This window comes from Seriola dumerili, unplaced genomic scaffold, assembly GCF_002260705.1.
Source record: "Seriola dumerili isolate Sdu_G_001 unplaced genomic scaffold, Sdu_1.0 BDQW01000017.1, whole genome shotgun sequence".
Taxonomy (NCBI): Eukaryota; Metazoa; Chordata; class Actinopteri; order Carangiformes; family Carangidae; genus Seriola; species Seriola dumerili.
This window is the reverse complement of record NW_019174272.1, coordinates 5890521-5908800: the sequence shown is the minus strand read 5'-3', so window position 1 is coordinate 5908800 and position 18280 is coordinate 5890521. Positions and strand designations below refer to the sequence as shown.

The 18280-nt window shown below is 41.0% G+C and overlaps 2 protein-coding genes across 2 annotated transcripts; both read right to left on the bottom strand.

Annotated features, from left to right (window-relative positions):
* Positions 1-1429: 1429 nt before the first annotated feature.
* On the bottom strand, positions 1430-10370 carry elmod3 (ELMO domain containing 3). Its single transcript, XM_022757405.1, has 13 exons — positions 10324-10370; positions 8080-8889; positions 7179-7250; positions 7001-7075; positions 6845-6914; positions 6411-6473; positions 6219-6307; positions 5592-5715; positions 5354-5476; positions 4954-5084; positions 4391-4467; positions 4140-4267; positions 1430-3086 (listed from the first exon to the last, which is right to left on the bottom strand). The coding sequence occupies exons 2-13, from the start codon at positions 8113-8115 to the stop codon at positions 2836-2838; spliced, it is 1239 nt and encodes a 412-aa protein (XP_022613126.1). The 5' UTR covers positions 8116-8889; positions 10324-10370; the 3' UTR covers positions 1430-2835.
* A 1952-nt stretch (positions 10371-12322) lies between these two features.
* On the bottom strand, positions 12323-16364 carry star (steroidogenic acute regulatory protein). Its single transcript, XM_022754985.1, has 8 exons — positions 16302-16364; positions 14186-14274; positions 13865-13972; positions 13585-13715; positions 13206-13364; positions 12906-13090; positions 12644-12737; positions 12323-12460 (listed from the first exon to the last, which is right to left on the bottom strand). The coding sequence occupies exons 2-8, from the start codon at positions 14247-14249 to the stop codon at positions 12341-12343; spliced, it is 861 nt and encodes a 286-aa protein (XP_022610706.1). The 5' UTR covers positions 14250-14274; positions 16302-16364; the 3' UTR covers positions 12323-12340.
* Between the last annotated feature and the right edge of the window lie 1916 nt (positions 16365-18280).

Here is an 18280-nt window from a genome sequence, read left to right as displayed (position 1 = left end):
TTCCTGATTTACATACACTGTACTGCTCCTCAGTTTAAAATTTAATAAAACTAAATGCGAGATCATATCCATGGTGCAATTTTTTAGAGCGAGGAGGGGAATCTGACTCTACGAAGCCTGTTTCATGAGGTGGGCGATAATGAACATTATGGCTATTGAAGATGGCCTGTTTCCTCTTGCATACGTCACACATACTATCAAAGATCTACAACAGTGCAAAATTTCCTGATCAATCAAAACACTCGCAAACAATTGGCAAAACTACATCAGCTCGTTTTTGAAGTTATAAGGTGGAGAACGGAGATGGCAAAGAACAATTCATTTGAGAAGATGTTGACATTGAAAATTTACATGCCTGTGTTGTTTGTGTATATATCTATTAGGCCTGCATGTTTTAGGGGTCACAACAACTCTGTTTACTGCGTTACATGAATGGAGGAAGTCTACTGTGGCACGGTGGCTCGAACGAATTAAAAAAAAAAAAAAAAGGAGGCGAGGACCAACCAGCGTTCTACCCCACATGGCTGCACTGGATGTAGGCACTGTTTTTACCGTCACCTTCTTAGAAGACAAGGTTGAGCTCAATAACATGTCAAGCCTATCCCAAATCTCTGCAAAACATACACTGTGCCACCTTAACGTGTGTCTACTGAAGGAGGCTTAATGAAAATATGACATGAATGTGCTATAGTAGTAACAGTTTGCTCACTCATTGACACTACAGACTGTAACTGAGACATGACATCAACAAGCTTTACGAAGAGGAGGAGGCTATAGGATGCTACAGTACTAGTGCTACCTGAACATGCTACAGATTGAGACTACGACGATGGGAGACGGTTTCACATTAGCACAGAGCAGGAACCAGCTTTGCTGAGGAGCTCTACCCATTCCAGGCCACAGAGCCGCTGAAACCAGCTGTGTCCAGAACCAACATCTGGCTTTTAAAAAAGCAAACCAAAGAATGTGTTCTTTGTTTTAAGACAAATCTTCAGCAATGTTATGTACCATTTTTAAAATGACAAAAGTACCGTCTTTGCAGCTTGATGGATCAAGTACTTAGTAAAGCTGGCTTATTGTGTGCAGAGGAAAGCACCCCATCTGTAGTCAGTTCCTGTCATACAACACACACACGCTCACACTCACACTTAATTGCACAAGCACACAAACCCTGAAGTTAGGAACGATTTCTATCGTCACACAGCACTATCGTTTTGATTATCATTGAGTAAGAGCTGGGATTGCATACTGTACCATACATCTCCTAGGAGAGGCACCCTTCATCAATATCAGCTCATTCACTTCACCACACACACAAGCAAGCTTGCACACACACACACACACACACACACACACACACGCACACCCACACACGCACACACGCACACACACACACACAAGCGCGCGCGCGGCGTGCCACACACACACACACACACACACACACACACACACACACACACACACACCAAACACGCACACAGGAATAAATTTCTAACTGGTCAAAAAAATTACAATCACATGCTTTGTAACGGAATGTAGAGAAAGCTCATACCAGACCTTTGACTTTAGCCGGGACCAAGCCAAGCACCCAGACTCTGTTATGAAGTGTCTCCTTGGCTTTAACCGTGACAAGTTGAGAAGTCAGAAGACTTTCAGATGTTTAGGAGGAATTCAACAGTGTTAAAAATCCTTCTCACGGTCACTCAGCCATCAGTTGAACAACAAAATTCTGAAGTGCTTTTATACATAACTGTGAAGTTATGACAGCTGTCCCTTCAGAAAGGACTAACATAGTTATTTTTTAAAATTATTTAAAATATATTCCCCCATATTAAGTGGGAGCTCTGGACCTAGTCTATCACACCCCTGGCAACAGACACTATGAGTACACCAACAACTGGCTATACCTCCACACATCCGGACTGAGGGTCCATTCTTGTACATCTTTCACATCTTTCACATAACGTATATTTCTTTCACACTCTGATAGAGAATGCAAAGTGATTAGACCTTCAAAGCAAGCTGCATTCAAAGTCTACTGAGTAAGATTTTTGACAACAGCGTATACTTGCAATTTCTACTCCCCGCTCAAAATCTGCTGTAAGCCCTCTCGGTTTTCTATCCCCCAACTCATGCCGAGAGAAAACCTACTCATGTTTGCTCTATAGAAGGGCTTGGAACTGGTTCATTTTTTCACTTAGTTAACAGAGCGCTTAACAATATGCCTAACAATGCTGCCTTTCAGTTGCATTATGGGCTGTAAGCATACTCATGTGAAGGAGCAGTATCTTGGAGTGAGACAAATAGCCAAGCCTTTTAAAAAAGCCGCTCCATGCTTTCTCTCCCTCTCTGCAATGCTAACATAACCTGACTCAGAGATCCTTGGAAAACAAGTCAAGTGTGTATGTTTTGGATTTCTAGGCAGGTAGAGTTTATCCACAAGAATTTGGCAGCTATTGATTTGGCTACTAAATCCACAGAAAAGTGCAAACATTCACTTTCTTGTTGTTTTTGTGACATCTTGTGTTTCTGACCTGCATCAGCTCTTTATATTTGACTGTTCTATGTTATCTGTTTAAAAAAAAATAAATAAATAAAAAAAAAAAGTCAAATATAACTCTGAGAGACCCCCAAGCATAATCTGATCAAAAGTGCAGCACCCCAGCATCAATGGAAGGAGTGGAAGTGTTTGAAAAGGTCTAGAGAGGAGGTCCTAGATCAGGGTCTGGTGGGGTTCTTCTTCTAGCTGAGTAAGCCACTTGCAAATACACTAATAGATATACTCACAAGCAGGATTGCTCACACGCACACACGCACACTCACACAGAGTCTAGCTTAGATGAGTCTGGCCTCTCCCTCCATGTCTGGCGGTAGATCACACACTCCTGTGAAGTGCATCTCCTTTCCCTTGCTTCCCTGTCCCGCCCCGGCTCTGGCCGCTCGCTCCCCCAGGCTGGGAGAAGGCTGTTGGGCCTGAGGGTCTGACGACGTCCCACGGGGGATTCCACCTGCCCGCCTCTCTTTCAGGAAGACCTCTAGTCGGCGCAGCATCTGCTTGGGGTTCTTTTTGGCAAACAGCTCCACTTCTATAGGGTTAGAAACACAGAAATTGTGGGACTCATGCCGGGATGACAATCTGTGTTGGTAATTCATATCAATGTGACTCATGTTCTAAAGGAAGAGTTTGACATTTTGGGAAATCTACTATTCTACTATTCACTTTCTTGCTAAGATTTAGATGAGAAGACCAATACCACTCACATATCTGTCAATTAAATATGAAACCAAAGCCAGTAGCTGGTTATCTTAGTTTAGCACAAAGACTGGAAACAGGGGAAATGGCCAGCCTGGCTCTTAACAAAATAGTAACAAGATCAGCCTAGCAGCAACTCTAACACTCATTACTATCACATTATATCTCGTACATCTATACGGTGTCAGGGGTTATGTACAGGTCTCGTTCTCGGGCAGGTAGATAAACCTGCCGTTTTTACATTTCAGTTTTGTTGTTTTTCAGGCAGATGTTTTTTACCTGCTGACAGAGACAGGCTAGCCGTTTTTCCATTTTCAGTCTTTGGGATAATCTTAGCTAACCAGCCGCTGGATGTAGCCTTACATTTAATGGACAGATATCAGAGCGTCATCCGTCCATTTTAATATATATTTATTCCACACACTCTTCTCTGTCAAAATCTTGCACCAACATTACCCATAATGCAACTCCTCTGCTAACAGTTCAGTTGGAGATTCATGCGTGTTATGCTAGTAGTGGTTAATGTAGCCTAGTAAATTCACTTCTTTCTTACTCCACAGCCCCACATTTTTTCATTTTCTAACTTTGAGTCTTTAGACCCAACTGTCGCTGACTCAGGTAATGTCATTTGAGTCTATTTATCTGATTTCATACAGCTCACTCTGGAGCCACAAAAAGCTTTGATTATTATTTGATTGATTATTTGAATTTATTGGAATTTGAAGAATTGTTGGAGTTCACTTTTACTGATCAAATCACAAAAATAGTACATGAAACACTGTCATTCCAGTACAATACATCTGCAACAGAATGATATCATTACAAATGAATGAACAAGGATTTCTACGTGTTCAGTAATAGTAGAAATATCCACCATTTTCTTTACCTTTTAGTACAAAGCCAGAGTCAGCAATGGTCTTCTGTTGGGTCTTCCACAGTTGGTACAGGTGCAGATACGTGGCAACGTAGAACTCATTCAGCACACCAACCACTTGCTGACGACGATTGCACTCCCTGGTATGACCAAAGACAGAGAGGAGTGTTGGTGTGAAGAGATGCCGTGTGAATAATAGACAATATACCACATACATACTCCAGAAGATTTGGTCAAACAATAACTGAGGACCAGTGACTCACTTGGACAAGGCTTCCTCTCTGAGTACTTGCAGAGCGATGCGGGTCATGTTGATTGACATCACACTGAATGGAAAGTTCTAAACCAAAGGAAATACACAAGGAAACTTAGGTCCCCATGGAATACTTAAAAAGACCACAAGAAGAAGTCCTGAAACATGCGTGTCTTGTAGTCGACTTTATTGATCTCTGAGGGGAAATTGCTCTAGTTCCCTATGCAGTGAGGACGAAGGTCAGGGTCAACTACAAAGCAGCACACCTGGAGTGGGAGAAGTTTCAATGACTCTCTGAAGGATTGGTGAAATCTGATTCCTGAATCAGTTGTCCAAAATGACACATACAATTAAAACACGTCTGTTAAATAAAGCACATTCGTGCATGCACACATTTACTGACTCTGGCACCTGGTGACCACTTGTTTCACGCTTATTTATACTTGCTTTAACAAATCTTGGCGATGTAATTTCCCTGTTCTCTTGGCAGATAATATTGTGTATATTAAGTAATATTTCCCCCATTAAACTGCCTTTTTTCATGTTTTTGAGATCTGAGTTTTTGCAGTATACCTGTGTAGGGTGTTGTGATAGCTTGTAGATGTCTCTAGCCAAAGGCAGAGTTTCTGGGTCCATCACAAAGTACAGAGTATGCATCAGTCCCAGGAAACCAGTGCCACGTAGGTCAGTGGCCGGGTCTGTACCTGCAGTACAGAAAACAAACCAACAAAGACATGATACAACAACACATATTTATAGTTTGGTGTGAACTGTCAATTATTTTGGATAAATAGATTTTCTTTTCTAAAGTAGAAACAATAGAATTACTCAATGGCCTCAGAGCCATTTATTTTGATTAATTGATGTATTTATTTAGAGAAACATTTAATACTAGTCTTTATTTGTAAACCTTACAATTTCTTAACAATTACAATCTATTACATTGTGAAATTAAGGACCAGTAGTGTCTTACCCTGAAAGCCGATGTTTTCCCAGTGCGCTCCATAGCGAGGACAGTCCAGCCTGCTGCCGATCAGCCTCTTATAAATGGTCTGCAGGACACGCATGTGGACTGTTTGGCTGTTGTCCACAGGGCCTATAGAGAACACACACAAATATGCAAAAGTGAAAATCAGTGGTTTATTAAAAGCTCATCAGTTTTACACCAGGTAGGATCATTACATAAACAGGCCTTGCAAACACACACTCACACTGTGCAATGGCAAAAACCAGATCCCTCTCCTCCAAGAGTTCCCGGTGCAGTCGTGGAGGTCCGAAGAGGAAGTGTGTGATAGCGGCCAGACCTGTCCTGCGAATGGTTGGCTGGATGTTCTTCTACAGATAGAAGGGATGGCAAAAATACAATACAACTTTAAAATTATAGTTGGCTTTCAATAAAATTCTTCCACAAAAATCCACATTTAATTTACTTGATTTTCACTGATATATCTCTGGATGCAGTTTTCCTGCTGTTGGAAGCCACTATTTCACTATTTCTCTCTCTCTCACCCACATACAACCCTTTAAATTCTCTACCTCACTCACCAGATCTGTATTTGAGTCAAATCTCTCTTTCTGATTTGCTCTTCTTTCCTGTTATTTTGCTAATTTCCTGCTGCCTGTGTCTGCTGTTTTGCAAACTCCACTTCCTCTGTTTGTTTCAAAATAAAAGTTCCCTTCTCACCCCTGGGAGATTTTTACATGACAATGTTGTTTTACTAATATAAAATAAATGTACGTTGTGCTGAATTTCTCATATAAGTAATTGTAATGTAAATAGACCACATTCACTGCTATTATTTGGGACATGGCTATTATTGGTATGTAGCATTTCTTACTAGCAAGTCCCCGAGGTCTGTGGTCTGGAAGTACTGCAGGGCTTCATTGAAGGAGATGAGTGGGGTTGGGGTCGAGTCCTCAGTGAGAGCTGGGGGATATTACATAAAAAATTTACTTGCAGACAAAAAAACAAATTAACCAGGTCAACTTAATTTTGAAGCAAACAGGTGAAACAACAAAATGCATCTGACCTGGTTGGACATTCTCCAGAGCATCCCACTCCTGTCTGGCCTTTTCCAACTCCACATTTTCCTCTGTTAAAAAAATCACAAAGTTGAGGGATGAAAACAAAGTCATTCACTCAATAGTTTCACACGCTTTTCCACACACTAATTTCACTGGCTATAGCACTCAAAGGGGATGAGCATCTACTCAGCCAATGAGCTATGGTGCAATGGCCGACACCCATCCAGTTCATTCTCCAGTCATAAATCCTTCCTCTCTAAAAGACCTGCATCACCCCGAGTGCAACTGAGACTCTGCGCTTCCTCCAAGCAGACAACCTTCACTCCTGAGGGAGGTTTTACCTGCAACAGCTGCCTGGTATCTAGGATACACCAACAAATTCCTGAGGGAAGAGGATGTGAGACAAAAGAGAGACTGTGTGAGAGTATGTGTGTGTTACCTGTAGGCTTAGGCTGGTCCCCTCCAGCTGCCAGGGTCTGCAGAAGACCATTCTGCTTTAGTGCTGAAATCTGGACAATAACCAAGAAATGGATTACCTTACATGAAAGAGAAGTTACGTGGGTTAAAGTGTAAACTAAGAATGAAATGTATTTACCGGCAGGGATCTGAGCGGTGCGCTGCCGTTGGTGTGGTCTTTGACATTATGACCAATAATCAGTCCATTCATGACCTGTGAAGAAAAAAAGGCTTTATGAGGGAATTTCTACATAAAAGACTTAGTAGGAAAAACAAATTACAATGACAAGAGTTTTTTTTTTTTTTGCTGTACTCACAGGCTTATGATTGGAGTGTCCATTGGTGATCTCATCTAATGGTTTACATTCATGGGACAAACCATTCAGACCCTAACAGAAGGGCAGCCACACAGAGCAGATGCGTCAGGCATGTACACAATATAAAAATAGTGCACCTTTCACTCCATTTAAGACAGTTAACCCATTATCACTGCACACCTCATTTTTTTTTTTTTGTTTGTTTTTTTTAATCTTGGCATGCCTGAAATCTAATGCACATTTGTTAAAAAATATTAAGTACAACATGCCAAAATTAAATCTCAGAACTTGCACACTTGCAAACACTTCAGTTCTTCAGCCTTATTAGGATGCTTTCTGCATTGGTAGATTTACGCATTAAGAATCAGGTAATTCAAGGGTGCACTGCCTTTAAAGAAAACTTCCTTTGCCCTGTCATGCTGCATTTAGCGAAGAAGGGGACATATTTATTCAAGTGTTTACAAAAGTAGCAATACAGTAGGATAGAGGCCAGGGTGCAAGAGGTAATGTTACGGCTAGAAAACAAAGCCGTGGATAAGGAAATGCCCTGTCAGCTGCCACCATGGAAACATGCCAAGCCAGACCAGAGATTACAGCTAAAGCGGAGGGAGAACTATTGACCTTAGGTCTTAAGTTAAACACATGTGACAGAACTGCTTAAACAAATGAGCTCTAAATTGTTTAACATTAAACAAGATTGCAGAGCAGGAAGGGAACATTTATCCCTGAGGGTGACTACATGAATATGGCAACAGCGGTCAGATAGTACCTACTTCCATTTTGTTGACCAACAAAGCAGGTGTTGCTGTTTTGTTTTAATGGTGTTACATTGCTGTAAACCCATACACTGGAATGAGATTAAACTGTTAAAACACTAGGATCAAAGGTGAAATAATGTTACCTCAGTATGGGATGTGACATCAATGTCTTCTTCCATTGCATATGAGTGTGTTGGTTGGCGAGCGTGTTCCTGATCCTGGCCTCTACAGACTTCTGAAGTCTTGGACTGAGCTGGGCTGAGGAGCTAATGCAAGGACCACCATGGTTTCCGTAGTGCACATTTGCAGTGACTGCAAGTATCTAAGACTTTCTCATTATCTCCTCATAAACACAGAGAACTCAACGTCCACAGTCATCAGTATGATATCACAAAACTGTCACTGGTGAAAGAAATCCATGTTGTGCACATCATATTCTCTGTTTCTGTGTAATAGCGGTGATTGTGTGGTTTTGATGGGACACTGGTTTTATTAGCCACTCCAAAGTCTAACCTTGAAAGTGTACACAGAGAGGAATGTGCAGGTATCCGTCTACAAGTGCTGACCAGAGGAAATGGTTATCCATCAATACACAAGTTTCCTGGAAACTTGCCTCCTTCCTCTCCTCCACAGATCTGCTCGGCCAGTGGGTTCACTCCTCAGCCCCATCAGAGGTACACTGAAGATGGATGATGACATTGCTTTTCAGGGCTGGGTTCTCCCTGTCCAAGACACTTCATTACTTTGGCACTCAAGACAAATCCAGTACTGACCTAGAGGTACCAGTACAGGCGCAGTTTAATTTGCTTGCATCAAAGCTGTGTTATGTCTTCAGCCTCATATGAAACAGCAGCACACATCCAAAGCTGCAGGCATCCAGTGAGATGTGGATCATGGATAGACTTCCTGTATGACCAGAGTCCTGAGGAGGGGCTGTCATGTGTACACAATATCTGAAAATTAGAACAAAAACGATTATCAACGATACAAAGTTAATAAACATATGTAAATGGTCAACAAAAATGAAATAGCACCTACATGGGGACATAAAACATAAAATGTGGAGCAAAATATGGGTATAATCTCAAAATTTCTAAATATGCAACTATAGACCTTTTTCACACACTCTGACTTGTCATAGTAGGAAAAGCTAAACCAAATTGTGTTACTATGGCTCTGCTCCATCAAGTGTCCCTGTAAATCATGCCAGTGAGCCAGCATGCACAATATCAGGACCCTGGAACTGGTTTATTTAAATGGAATGCAGTCGTGTTTCATGTTATCAGTTACACCTGTGGTTTTCCTACTACAGCAAGCTAAAATGTCTGCTGTGAAAAAGGTCTATAAGCTTTATTGCCTCAAAGTGTTGTCTTGTAATATTGTTTTTGTAAGTTATTTCTTGGCACAGCAACCTAAACTCACTGTTGTAGAGTAAATAAGTACATTTATCCAATACTGTCCTTAAATACAAATTTGAGGTACTCGTACTCTACTGTAACCATGCTACTTTATACTTCTAATACACCACAATTCACTTTTTATGATTTTTATTTCACTTACATAATTTATAATGAGCTTATGGATGCATTGTTGTAGATTCAACCAAACAGTAGGCTACATCAAATAGTCAAATAATAGCTCCAACAATAAACGCGATAATAATAATTAACAGGGTAATTTTTTCTGAATAGAGTACCTTTTTTTTTTCAAGCTTTGGTACTGTCATTTAAGCGACACTTTCAATGCATGACTTTTACTTGTAAAACAGTATTTCTATAAGTGGTATTGCTACTTTTACCCAAGTAAAATGCCATAAATTCGTTGCACGCGAGTGTTAAAGTAAAGCTCTGCAGAGTACGAGCACAGTGTCGAGACGAAATCGCAAAATGAAGGGACCAAGTCTTTTCTTTGTCAGTTGACAGTTTACTGTTACACATCGCCGCTTTGACAGCTACAGCAGCAGCCTAACGTCAGCTAGCTAACATTATCTGTAGCAACCAACAAGCTAGCAATATGTCAGATAGCAACCCCGCAGGCACAAAGACGCAGCTACAGCTTCGTCTCAAACCGACAATGCAACGCCCGCACATACTGCGTGCAAGCCGACCTACATTTGCAGCACAGAGCTAAAAGATTCATGTCTTGAATTTCAAGTGCAGTTAAGTAGTTGAGACCTGGCTAGCACAAGAAAAGCCAGCTGTCAGGCTAACTAACGGGCTAGCCGTAGCTCTATTGAACTGTAACGGGGATGGAGTCTGTCCCCAAATACGACAGCAACATACGGATAAATCTACTTTTGGCTTTAAGGTATATCAAATACGCTACAAAACATTACATGCTGCGGCCTGTCCGAGAATATTATGCGATATGAAGCATTTTAAAAGTACCTCAGTTTCTGATTGTTTCTCCCTCCAATCTCAGCTTCCCTTCCCCCGTCCAGTGGCCACGGTAATTTCAAGTGCATCTTGGGAATTGTGGTTTCCTGTCGGACTCTAGCCTCATTACGTCATTGCTTTTGCTCTCTCTCTCCTCGTATTGTAGACTATTGTAGAGCAAGCTGCCTGTGACCTCCTTTTCTGTCTACACCTCCTATCAGCACAGATACTCTCCTTTGCTCAAAATACTGTAAAAAGTCTCTTTTTTTTCTCTTTGATACAAATTATGAATATGATAATTATGAAAAGACCAATAATAGAAAAATTTAATCAAGGCTCCCATCAGTTCCAAGGATTCAATAAGACTGCCTGATAGTTTGTTTTGTCTTCCTGGTAAACTTATCTGCACTGGATAATCTTCCCTTTCCTACCCCAGAGTTTCTCCACTCCTCTCATTACATAAATAACGAAACAAGATCTCTGAGTGGCTACAACTCTCCTCACATCTGCTTATGTTCAGATTTTGAGGGATTTCAAGCAGATGTCAATTATTACCCTCTGGAACATTCTTTCAAGGAAAAAAATGTTTGTTTTGCATTATGCAGGCCAGCTCTTGGAACTATTCTGCTGAAGTTTGTGTTTTGTTTTTTTGTTTTGCTCTCTAAAAGCCTATGGTAAAAAGTGAAAAACAGAGCTACCACAGTTCACAGGTTACAGCCAGCCATAACTTCCTATTTCACCTCAGAAATTTCCTTCAGGCCTTAATGGTATGACATAATTGGGCGACATTAATCTGAAATAGTGCTGGTGAAAATATTGCGGCCAACTAAATCATGTGAGACGGAGAGTGAGGCCTCAACTCGTCAGCTTAACTAATCTTGGCCCCTGCAGTCTGCAATGCATCCAAGCTGTTGCAAAACATTTTGGATCGATTAAGGCTTCACAAAATAGGAAAAATGTTACACAACTGGCAATAATGGAGGACAGATTTCCTGTTTGGGATGAGATCCGCCGTTACTTGATCTCGGGGAATGTGCTGCTGGCTCGCACTGGACTGCTCGCTGCTGGACTCCTCACACATCTGAATGGCCAAACACCTGCTCATTCTGGCAGACTGTCAGTCTGAAAACCCATCAAGCAACAAAAAGACATTTTTTTATGAACTAAATTTTTCACGGTTTAAAAAATAACCTTCAAATTCATCCATCTCCTCCCTGTTGAAGTGGAATCATTGTGCAACTGCTGTGTAGTTTCCAAGGTGAGTTTTATGTTTTCTGTTCAGTTTTTTGTTTTGCTTTTGTGTATTTTTTTCCTATGGGGATAGAATAGATGTCATATTCAAAGTGTGCATATGGACTGTGTTTTCAGTCTTTATCTTTGCAGTTAAGCAAGCACTGAAATATTTTATGAGCTTTTATTTAAGTTGTTATACATCAGGATAGGACAGAGTAATCATTCGCCAAACTGCTTCTCTCTATATCCAACAGCATAATAGAAACATAAAAACATAAATATCAGTGACATTGCAATCATTTATTCACATGGCAGTCACTGTAAAGTAACGTGTCAGTGCAACATCAATAAATAAATAAAACACTGACATAAAAGTTCAATTTCACAGCACAGGGAGGGGACAATAACTGAGGTGTTATCAGAAGGAAACAATGTGCCATTTGTGTTACATGTTTTATGGCCAAGGTGGAGAGGAGTGATGTGGATGAATGTGTCAGAAACAATCAAGGCACACAATGTGTAAGATTGGTGTTGGCGATGCAAAATCTCATGACAGAGTTTCTATTCATAGGGGCAAGAAAAACACAGATTTGCAAAATTAAACCAACATTTGTGCTCAGATTTTCCTAAGATCTCACACAAGCATCATCTTCATCTGACCTCCTTAATACTCTCTGGATTTTCTTGGGGTTTTTTTCAGCAGTTACAAGCAGATTTATATGATTTTTTAATGAGCAGTGGTTGCTTTTCTGCCACTGTTGAGTGCACTGTGCCAAAGCTCAAGAGGCATCTTGTGTCAGCAGGCATGAGCCATCTCCATAGAAACATTATTAGCCATCCTTTGCCTGAGGTGGTTGGCAAAGTCCACCTGCGTCTGAGAGAGCACTTTGTGTATGATTGTCTTTGGGATCCAGCCCTGTGTACGACAAAGAGACATAGACAAAGCAAGTGTTAGATTGGATGCCATAATATTTAGGTGCTGTTTTTTATATATATATATATATATATATATACAGTTTTGACTTTTAGCTCTTGAATAAATTTCATTGCAAATCCCACTGTGGTTACAGTAGGAAATAAAGTCATGGGAGTAATGTACCTTCAGATCTATACTTAGTAACCAGGTGAACTTGGTCTTATTTGGGTCTTCAGCACACGGCTTCATAACTATACAGGTAGGCCCATTCTCCGCCCTGAAAAATGCAAAGATCAGTATGAGGTGCAGTATATCCATCCATCTACTGCACACAAGTAGCCTGATTGCTCTATATCCATTCATTTCTCCATACAGACACATCGATGCTCACACATATCATAAAAGGTAAATTACTTTCCCCTACTGGTGACTCCCCTGCACTCACCTGACTACACCCCTCTGCTCGGGCATTCTTGGGTGCTGGGTGGACATTCCAGCCAGGAAGCAGGTGGAGCCTCTGCGTTTGGCGCAACGGACGCTGACAAAATCCCTCGGTCCCACCACATTGCCGGGTGTCTCTGCCGAAACCTCGTGGGTCACCATTGTGTCCTGGCCGATCTTTTGAAGGATCTGCGGGATCCCATTGTGAAATTATACAAATGGTCTCGGATAGACGCTGTCAGTTTATGTTTCAAAAAAGTAATCCCCATTCATTTTCCAACTCCTGGGGCTGCAACTCTCTTACCTTGACCTGTTTGACATTAGGGTTCCACTCGCCCATTTGCTCCATGTTCCCCACAAGCTCTTCATAAAGATTTTCAGGATGTTGCTCCAGCATCACCTCCAGCTTGAACACCTTCCCAATGTCAGGCAACACCTTACTCAGGACTTTGTCTCCGTTTGCCTGTGGGAGGGTGGAAACAAGCACAGGAAGTCTTCAAGTGTCTTCTTTCAAATTTGAAACAACATACAGATTCAGATGTGTCACATCCCACTCAAACTGTAAATCATGAGATGCACACCTTTAATCAACCTGGCAAAGTAGCAACAGCCATGTCTTTTGAAATTACTTCATACTTCACTGAACTGTTATTCTACTATGTGGGTGCTGTCTCAATACTCACAGCTACAGTTTCTATGGTCCAGCCGTCCTGCTCGCTGAGGATGCCGATGGCCTTCTGCAGTGCATTCTCACCTTGCTTCACATAAGACATCTCCTCCTCGCTGTATCCATCCTCCTCTTTAATCCGAGAGCCTTAAAACAGAGCGGCGACTCAGTGAATCATGTCTGTTAACTTCCCACAATTATGTTACTGTATTTCTAGGATGAAATACTAGTGTTACATGTCATATAGAGTCTTGCATTATGTGTATCTGTGTGTATAACCGTGTGTGACAACTCACTGAGAAGGGAGCTTCGTCTGCGAACTTGGCTGATCCAGTTACTGGGGCCTGGGCCTGCCAGTCTGTTGAGTTCATGGTGAATGGCCACCATGGCATTCTTCCTCAAACCTGGAAGATGCAGGAAAAATGCATCAAAAGAAAGGAAATCACAAGAGAAGAAAATAATAAGAGAGCATAAGGCTCCGTCTTTATCCATTCATTCAGCCCCATGCACAACTCCGTGAGGGAAATGTGCATTTTTGAGCATAATGTAAAACAGGGAGAAAACTAGGCCAAGGCAACAGGTTTAAATGTTTGTCCAAACCAGATTCTCTCACTCACCTGTCATGTTTCTCATATGCCGGTAGGAGATGCCAGCGCACAGTTTGAAGGTTGCAGGCAGCATTTTCTTTTACAGGAGTTTATAGCAGCTTTAAGAGAACAGAGAAACTATGAAATCAAGTAGATCACAAAGATTCAAAATCTGGCTGAGCTGTAAATGTTCTTGAAAGAAGTGGCCGAACGGCTGAGAGTGCTGTAGAGAGGAATTTGGATTTCTGTCTGTAGCCGCTTCAGAGTGTCTGTATATATAAGAGCACTGCACACAAGGCCGCCGTGCTATCACCACGTAGATAAACACACACATCACCTCACTGTACCAACGGCCATGTCACCAAGGTTGCTTCACGGACATGACGAGCCTGTCTCAGAATCTCACAAACACTGTGTCAGATAACGTCCAGTGCCCAGGCCCACTGCCTCACTCACACACACACACACACACACACACACACACACACACACACACACACACACACACATTCCCGTAGCAGTGGGCGACAGAAACAGCCTCTCTACAGTGATGAGAGAGTCCAAAACAAAGGTCATAGGGAGAGACCCTGAGTGACTCATCCATCCCTTCATGGTCCATTGCAGCCTAAACACTCACTGTGGAATTTAAGGGCAAAAAAAAAATTCCATCCAGTTTGGCTTGTTTCTTCCCCCTTAATGATTGATATCTTGGTATGAGGTATGCATCTCAATTGTCATTATCACTGAGTGGAAATGACCAGTCATTAATCATAATGTTCTGTTTAGCATCCTGGGGACTGTAGGCTCTTGTTAGCATCTCAAAAAGACCCAAACAAATAACAACTTAACATTGTTTTATCGCCTTGATATTGTATTTCCCTAGCCTTGAAAAGTTGCTTACAATGATTTTCATATGTTTCAAAAGTCAGCCACAGAAATGAATGCATGACATTGTATTTAGAGTCTCAGATCATCTGAACAACAGGTTTAGATACAATGGATTTTTATATGCTTTATTTCAGTGATTGGTGTTGACATTACTTTCAGTTATTTTGGATTTCTCATCAGTCATTGGACTTTGATAACAGTTTAGGTCAGCTCAGGTAATTCGGAGTCTAACTGACCCCAAACATGGGTCACATTACAATTTACCCTAACATACTGTGCATGTCTTGTCAGTGAATGACTTTCTGGCAAATAATAGTGATAAACTGTATATTTGCTCCTGCATAGCCAATATAAGAACATTAAATATGTACTTATTTGGTGTGATAATAATGTCTTATAATTTCTGTAATGTATGACCTTTTGACCAGTTTGTTGCAAAGTGAAGGTTTTACTACTTCAGTAGATTCCTATGTATTGGGTTTTGATGAGATCAGAAGAAAAAAACCCAAATATTTAAAGGGAAGAATTGATTGATTTTGCAATTATTATCATTATTTTTATTTTCATCATTACAAATAGAGTACAGCAGTGGGGTCTGTGGGAGGAAGTAAAGCCAGTTTTAATAAAACATTGGTGTTAACACAGTGAATCTAGAAACTACTGTACTGTAAGGTGCAATGTGAGTGTTGGTAGCCACCTTCCCTTGAGGATCCCTAACTTAAACATCACATACTGCTCGTGTTTTCTTATGTGCAAAAAGACAACAGGGCATTGTGACAATATGCTCAGTCAATATAGTTTCTTCTCAGTGGGGTTAATATTTCTCAAAAGCAGCCCTATCAGTTTTTCCATGGTGGTTAGACTCGTCAAACACATCACATTTCATAATGCTGCCATCCAAACATCAGCTACATGATTCTGCTTCAGCCTCATTGTCAGTGAGACTGAATCACCCTCTGGAAGTTTATCCAACGGGCTCGCTTAATCGTCAAATGACGCAGTGCGATCCGTAACAAACATGTTTTATCAAGCTGGGCAAGTGTTTTGACAACCTTATTCACTCCACCTAAGCAAAATCCAAACTATCTAACAGCAATATTGCCTCAGCGAGCTGCACGTCAAGCACGCTCTCAGAGTCAACAGTGCACATGACCACAGGAATGGAAACCAGTCAACAGAGTATAGCAGGCCATCTGATTAGTGAAGCGCAGAGAAAACAGGAACAAATTAATGAATCGCAAAGAATGACTGAAGTCACCTTAACCTGCAACCTCCCATCCCTCTGGCTAGACGGCAGGAACTATCCATCAGTCCCTTTGGCCTTCTGCAGGGTGAGTTGTCTCATTTAATATGGGAACACACAGGCCTAGTACTATCTGACCCGTTACTCAGCCACGGCTCTTGTTCTGTAAAGCTCTTTTTTTTGAGACAAAGTGGGTCATATGTTTCTGTTGGTTCTCTATGTGACATGAGCAGCATTATGTTTTAATGAGCTTCAGTCCTGGAGCAAACTGTATTACTCTAATGTGGATCCTGGCGAGGGTTTAAGAGCCCGAAGAAGGTTATGTCCATGGCCAGACAAAGTCATCATTACTTTGTCATGAATGTTGATGTATATTATAGTCTTACCAACCTGTTAGAGTTGATGATCACACTGGGACACAGTAGCTTTGTGACAAATGCATTGCATTTAAATAAAGGTTTATTCAGTACCGAGAAGGCTTCAGGACAAATGTTTGTGTGTATATCTCCTTTGCAAATATTTCCCTGTTATGGCGCCTCTGTTTTTTTCCCCATGATTCCATCTGAGTCAGGCAGAGAGGGCATTCCTTAGCAATGTCATGGGGTTGCACAAAGGCTGTCTAATATACTACAAATTCCATGGTTAATGAAGTAATGAAAATATCATTTTCTTGGACTACATGTTCAGTTATTCAGTTAATAGATTTACCAGTGAGTGACTCTCATAGTCTTAAAACCATTTTGTCACGCTCACGTGTTCGATGAAACAGCTTTTCGTTGCAGTAATTGTTCCTCCTGTCGTTAGTGACCAAAAACAAACAAAACATTTCAATGAAAGAGATGAGGGGACAAGACCCACAGTCCTCTCTCTGTACATTGTGAACTTCAGCTGAAACAAGCAGTATATATAAACAGTTAAAGCGTTTCTAGTGTAAAATTCCCTTTGTGGAGCTGTGGTGGAGGGATGGTAACGGCAAAGAGGGAATTTGGTACTAAAAACAGTGTAAATGTGATGGATTTGTCTAACTGACTGCTGAGGCCTCATGTCAGCTTTGGATGAGTTTTTTTTTTACACGGTTCACACTGTGGACTTCGTACCACATCCCTTACACTCGAATCACATAGGGAATCTCTTCAAAGGTTCAAAGGAACCAATCCTTTACTTAGGACCATAGTTATAGATTCAAAGCTCATGTGTATTTGGCTGTAGGAGAACATGGTTATGGTAAAAGTGGAATGGTTTTCCCTGAAAAGTAAAAGTAAAATACTACTACTACTACTACTAATACTAATAATAACAATGACAATGATAATTTAACACTGGGTGTCTGCATCCAAATGGTCTCATTATGAAGAAAATTAAATAATATGTTTAAGAAAAGTTAAATGGCCATGTTATTACAGTATGACAATACCACTGCAAAACTGGATTATAGCATTATTGTATTCCTATAAAGATAAAAGCTTTGCGTCTACTGTTCCATGTACACGAGGAACTTTAATAAAATTGTGAGTGGGAACATAATATCTCTAATCAATAAGATGTATTTGCCTATGAAGGAAGAAGTGTTCTGTGGTCACACGGACTGAGGAGACGGGGGAAAAAGAAGAGACAGACGAACTGTGGAGTACTCAAATTATAGCACAGAGTTTATTAGGACTAGAAGGACACAGTGGGTTTGGCTTTCACATGCACTCAGCACTTTGCTGTACATCACAATAAGAAAGAAAACTCCCTCATTCATCCAATCCCTCCTCCCTGCACCCTTCAACACCCCTCCTTCCCTTCACTTCCAGCAAACTGTGTGAGTCTGTGTGTGTTTGTGTTGACGCGTTCCCCTGTGAAACAAACAGAGCATGACAGTCAGAGAATAAACAAAGTGCTGATGTCTGTGTGGGCATTGTCTGGGAGATCATGCTAACAAGGAGGCACTTCAGTCTGATTCAGATTTTTTTTTTTTTTTTCCCATATCAAGTACGCAGAAAAAAAAAAAA